General features: G+C 46.6%; 1 protein-coding gene and 1 pseudogene across 1 annotated transcript in view; both read right to left on the minus strand.

The window, feature by feature from the left end:
* The window catches only part of VSX1 (visual system homeobox 1), a 7841-nt gene extending 6582 nt beyond the window's left edge, over window positions 1–1259 (minus strand). Inside the window, 2 exon segments of the mRNA XM_006109694.1 lie at window positions 1133–1167; window positions 1205–1259. Coding sequence (XP_006109756.1) covers window positions 1133–1167; window positions 1205–1259 — 90 coding nt within the window.
* A 3216-nt stretch (window positions 1260–4475) lies between these two features.
* Window positions 4476–5275, minus strand: LOC102432657 (annotated as a pseudogene).
* Between the last annotated feature and the right edge of the window lie 1185 nt (window positions 5276–6460).

Below are 6460 nucleotides of genomic sequence, written 5' to 3' on the forward strand. Positions count from 1 at the left end.
AAAGCCGCAGGTTTCAGTGCGGCATGGAATTCCCTTTCCTTCCAGATTTCTCTGGGTGGAGGTTCGGGTCGCAGTTGCCCCAAAGCCCCGCCTCCACCAGCCGGCCGCACCCTGAGACCCCGGGCTCCGTTCACAGCCACACGCCCCCTGATGCGGCGGAGACTACCCCCGCCAGCGCTCCCACCGCCGGCACCAAGCAGGCCTCCTCCGAAAATCGCCAGCGGGAAGGTGCAAAAAGTTCATTGAGTCCCTGCCCACTCTGCCTCCAGGCAAACCCACCCCCTAGTGCTCGAGGGGGTCGCAAAGCTACTGGGGGGGGGGGGCGGGGAGGAGAAATAGAGACCGGCGGGAGTGGGGTGGCCGGCTACCGCGATAGGACCAGGCGGCAGGTTTAGCAAAGTGCTTTACTGGAGGCCCGTGCACCTGACACTGCAGGTAAACAATGGATACTTTTTTCAGTATGAGTATGTGCCAGCATTCGTGCAACCCCACATGGGGGCCGTGGGGAGTACATTGGAAAATAGGGACTGTCCATTGGGACAGACAGCTTTTCTCGGAGGCTAACCAGTGATTGTCAGCTTATGATTAGTCCAAGAAAGCCTGGTTTTCACGTGAAACGCCGTAGTGATTCTAGTTGGCGCCAAACACAGCACGTGAGGAAGCCAGTCCTGGCCGCCACGCCGGAAATTCGAGCCCACCCAACCCGAACAGCTGGGAGCCCCGAGCCCACCCTTCCCAAACCCAGAACCCGGGAAGCGGACTCTCCTCAGTCCCACCCCTGAGGTCCGAGCAGTTGGGAGTCACCCCGCGCGGAGGCAGCAAATCTGCGAGCCTGGCCCGACGCCGAGCGGCTCCCTGCGCTCACGACGGAGCCGGAGCCCAGCGAAGTGGGTCTCCCCGTCGCGCCTTCGAGCCGGGCCTCCGCTGAACACGCAGATTAAACGCGGGGCCTCCGACAAAGATAATTACAAAAGGCTGAGCATTAGCCCTCAAGTATTAAAGGAAGACCCAGATCTCCCCTCGCAAGCTGTTCCCGGGATTAGCAACACAATAACTTTCCTTTGGGATAATTGCCTTTTGAATTGCTCCGGGGCGGGGCGGGGCGGCGTTAGACGCCGGCGTCGTTTTCGGCTTTGGGCCGGGTCCCGGGGTCTCCCTCCCCAGCCCCTGCCCGGGGACGCGGGAGGGCACCGGAAGACCCCACCTTCGGCCACCCCGCACGGCGCCAGGAGCACTCGGAAGGATCCTACAAAACGCATTTCCAAATGAGAGGAACTGAGGCTTGTCAATCCGCTCACCCTGGACGCGGAGAGAGAAATCCGGGAAGAGAAGCAAGAGACCTGATAAGGAGCAGGGGTTGGAGGCCTGGGAGACCTGGCAACTCCAGGATAGAAGCGTCCCTGAAGCCTCCACCGGCCCCGCCTGCGGGGAGGGACCCGCGGGACATGGGAGTGGGATTGCGGGGAGAGCTGAACCCTGCCCCCCCCCTTCCTTTTTGCAACACTTTCACTGCTCCCTCCCCAGTGAGAATTGCTTTCCCTACAGCCACCGCCACCCCCACCCTGCTAATCCGCGCCCCGGCTCCCGCCCCCAGCTGCTGCGGGAGATCCACGGTCCTCTCCAGCGCACACGGAGACCTCGGGCTCCGTTGGACCCTCTCAGAGTCCCAACCCCTGAGAAGAGCTCAGTCCGCTAAGGGCTTCGCGCAGAGCCCTCCAAAGCAAGGGAAACACTTCTAGTTTCTTTAGGGGGCTTGGCAGGAGAGAGCGAGCCGGCCTGGAGTCTGCGCGCCCAGAGCGCCCCGGCAGGTGCCAGCCTACGAGGGGGGCGCCAGCGTTTGGGGGAACCCCTCCTCAGTAGGTTAGCGGGCAGGCACAGACAAATCAGATCCCTCTGCAGCCTCTAGCCCAGGATTATCCGGGATGCATCTAATCAGTAACGTTTCTCCGCTCTTTATTTTCCAGGGAAGGTTTCCAGGCCCTCTTTGAGGCCAACCACAAATGTGAGCTCCCCTTCCCCAGGCCCTCTCCCGCACACACACCCTGACCCACACCCCCGCCCTGGCTTGGGCGCCCCCAAATGGACCCTGGACCGGGTGTGAGTGGCTCAACAGAGACCGGGGTTGGGCTTTGTGGAGTTGCCCCTGGCCGGCTGTCGGTATAAAGTACAGACACAATGGAAGTGGGATGCACATGTGCTTGAAATGTATCGCCTTGTGATTGTCCACACAAACAGGTCCCCAGGCTCCGTGCCTCTTCTGATTTTCCTCCCACCGCTCCTCTGGCTGCTCCTTCTCAGTTGCTTTTGTGTCCCCTTTAAGGATCCTTGTAGCAGACTCTTGTTTTGCCCTGTCCACGTCTCATGCCCTAACCACTGTGCCTGCATGCCCACCGGGCCTCCAGTACCGCCCCCCCGCCACCACCACGTCTTCTCATTTGTTTATCTTTTGTTGTTGTTGTTTCCCTTCCCCAAGGAGATGTATCCAAAAAAATATTACTAAGAGAGATTTTACTGCTTATGTTTTCTTCAAGGATTTTTATGGTTTTGAGTCTAACATCTATGTCTTTAAATCATTTGAGTTCATACTCGTGTATAATGTAAGAAGGTAGTCTAATTCCCCCCCCACACACACACACACACTTAACGTGTCAATTTACCCAACACCATTTACTAAATAGTTTGTTGTTACCCCATTTTATATGTTTGTTTTATTTGTCAAATATTAGTTGACCATGTAGGCATAATTTCATATCTAGGGTAAGAGAATATGCTTGATACGATTTCAGTCTTCTTAAATTTATTGGGACTTGTTTTGTGTTCTAACAGAGGTCTCTCCTAGAAAACATTCCACGTGCACTGGAAAAGACTATATGTGTTCTGCTGCTTTGGGGTGAAATGCACTGAAGATATCAATTTAATGTATCTGATCTAGTGTGTCATTTATGGCCACTGTTTCCTTGCTGATTTCCTGTCTGGAAGATCTATCCATTAATGTCAATGGGTGTTAAAATTCCATACTATGACTGTGTTACTGTCAATCCCTCCCTATAAAAGCTCCTCAACATTTGCTTATTCTATTTACTGGTAGGTCCTCCTATGTTGGGTCCATAAATGTTTACAATGGTTATATCCTGTGGTTGGGTTGATCCCTTTATCATTATGTAGAGTTCTTCTTTGCCTGTTATTATAGTACTAGAGGCCCGGTGCATGAAATTCATGCATGGGTAGGGTCCCTAGGCCTGGCCAGAAATCAGGGCTGATCTGTGGGGCGACCAGTGGGGCAATGGGGGGGGGAGCGCTAGCCTACTTGCCGGCCAGCCCCACCCCCAGTCACCCTATTGCTGCAGCCGGTTGCCTCCCTCTGTGGGAGGTGACCAGCAGGATAATCAGGGTTGGGGGGCCACCGCTGGCACCTGCCTTGTCTGGCCTGGGGCCTGTGGGCTGGGGCAGCTCCTGCATTGAGCATCTGCCTCCTGGTGGTCAGTGCACATCATACTGACCAGTCGTTCCACTGGTCATTCTACTGGTTGGTCAATTTGCATATTAGGCTTTTATTATATAGGATGGGTGTTTTTTTAAGTTTATTTTGTCTGATATAAGTATTGCTACCCCAGCTTCTTTTTTTTTTTTTTTTGCCATTTCCACTTTCTCAAAATATCTTATTTTATCCCTTTTTTTTCAGTCTCTGTGTGTTTTTTGTTCTGAAGTGGGTCTCTTGTAGAAAGTATATATAAATATTAGTCTTATTTTCTTATCCATTCAGCCACCCTGTGCCTTTTTTTTTTAATCCTCACTCCGAGAATGAGGATATTTTTTCTACTAACTTTTTTTTTTTTCAGAGAGTGGAAGGGAAGAGAGAAGTGGGGAGAGAAAGAGAGAGAGAAAAAAAAACATCAATGTGAGAGACACATCAATTGGTTGCCTCCCACATGAGCCCGACTGGGGATGGGGATGGGGATGGGGATGGAACCTGCAACCCAAGTATACACCATTGACAAGGAATCACACCCACGACCCTTCTGTGCACAGGCCAGTGCTCTAACCACTGAGAAATGCCAGCCAGGGCTACCCTATGTCTTTTTATTAGAGCATTTATGCCATTTACATTTAAATTGATTATTGATAGGTATGTATTTATTATCATTTTATTCTTTATAACTATGTTTCTTTTCTTTCATTTTTAAAATCGGACCATTGAACATTTCTTGTAATACTGGTTTGGTGGTAATGAACTCCTTTAGCTTTTTGTTGTCTGGGAAGCTCTTTATTTCTCCTTCAATATTAAATGATAACCTTCCTAGGTAATATAGTCTTGGTTACATGTCCTTGCTTTTCATCTCTGAATATTTTGTGCCAATGCCTTCTGGCCTTAAATGTTTCTGTTGAGAAATCAGCTGACAGTCTTATGAGAGTTTCCTTGTAGGTAACTAACTTTCTTTCTTTTGCTACTTTTTTTTTCAATTTTAAAGGACTCAGTTTATTAACTAACCAGATTACAAAAATAACCATGGTAGATACCTTAGTTCATCCTTCTAATAAGCCTATTGATCTGGTCTTCCCTGTTCCCAGCATCTCTACATTCTACAAAATGGGTGGTCTTCTTCTTCATCCCACCTCGTGAAGAAGATAACTTGAAGGGCCACAGGAAGTTGTTCACTTCTTTGAAGCACTTTCCAACAGTGTAGATCTCATGAATCAGATCTTCCAAGCAGATGATGCCATAGTTAACAAGAGATCGAGCAATCAATGAGTTATCTGTCAGGGCAATTCATTTTTTGTTGATTTTGCCATAACCACGCTTGTAGATCAATTCACTTACTGACTTCGGGTTTGGGTACCCTCAAGCAATGTATGGCTCCACAATCCTCAGCATGTTAATGGAAGCCTTGTTGAGCTTAACAAAGGTGCCGTTGAAGATCTGGCAAAGGCAAAGAAGCTGCAGCACCTTTCGGACCTTTGGGCTCACACCATTGGTACCTCTGATCCTGATGACAAATGCCAATTTGGGTTCAGCAGGTACGTAGAAGTTGCCAGCTTTTCTTGCCATCCTAGCCATTCGAATCTCTGTTCTGTACATCTGCCTGTATTCCTTGTAATAGTGCTTAGCTTTTTCATAGATGAGCTTCCTTCTTGCCTTTTGAAGCACTTTTTGGGCAAACTTCTTTCTCAGGCACTTGATCTTCAGCTCTGCAAAATTCCTTCACTTTTTCTTGACGGTTTATGGCACAGCAGGAACCTTCTTCTTCTTCTTCTTCTTCTCTTCTGCACCCTTCATGGTTCCAACTAGAAAAGAGCTCTTTTGCTACTTTTAAGGTTGTATTCTTGTCTTTAACTTTTGCCATTTTAGTTATGATGTATCTTATTGTGAGCCTCTTTGGGTTCATCATGTTTGGGACTCTGCACTTTCTGGACTTTTATCTTTTTCCTTCACCAGATTTGGGAAGTTTTCAGTCATTATTTTTCAAATAGTTTATCAATTTTTACTTTCTTCTCCTTCTCAGACCTTCATGATGTGAATACTGTTACACTTCATGTTGTCCCAAAGGTTCTTTAAATTATTCTTATTTTTTAAATTCCTTAAAAAATATTTTTTTGCTACTCTGATTGGTCATTTTCTGCTACCTCTTTTTCCAAATCACTCAATCAATCCTTTTAGAAGCAGGTTTTTCATAACAATGTTACTCATTTAAATCATGTCCTGATTACATTCCCCAAATTTTGTTTTTATTTTATTATTTCTTATCTGACAACTTAATCAGGTACTATTTTAATGTGTTAAAACAAAGAGTAAGAAACTATCTGGCATGCAAAATTATTTCTTATCCTATCATTATATGCTTTAATTTTTTCATTTTCAACGAAGTATAATCTAAAGGAATTTACTTAGATTTATAAATGATTGTTAATTATACCTATTATTCTTTTACTTATAGGCATCTTAGTACCATCTGGCAGTAAGATCTGTTATGGGAACTTTGTTTAAGAAACAAAACTATAAAACTGAAATAAAATTGGAAAATGTACACTTTAGAAATGTTTCTGGCAGCTCTGACAAAAATTCACTTATTTCATCTATTTCCATTTTATATGTTATCTTAAAGTGCTTAAAAATTAAATGCATGACATATGGGCAGAGAAATAGAATACACACACAGACATCCATAGGAATTGACTTTATACTTACGTTTGTGACAGATTAAGCACAGCTTCTCCACACTTGAGAAAGAAGAATTAATTCTACTCAAAGCCAGTTTTCTCAAATTCAGGGAATTGATTTATAGATTACAGTTTTTTTGAAGATATTTATCTTGAACATGCATACAGTATATGTTCTGAGAGTAAGAGAGCACTACACTCTGGGCTTATTTCACAGGCATTGGTAGCTGCTAAGTGCTTGATTTACAGTGTGTTCACAACACTTCCCCATGAGTGAACAGGCAGAGAAATGGCTCATTAGTGA

This window comes from Myotis lucifugus, unplaced genomic scaffold (genome assembly GCF_000147115.1).
Source record: "Myotis lucifugus unplaced genomic scaffold, Myoluc2.0 scaffold_214, whole genome shotgun sequence".
Lineage (NCBI taxonomy): Eukaryota > Metazoa > Chordata > Mammalia > Chiroptera > Vespertilionidae > Myotis > Myotis lucifugus.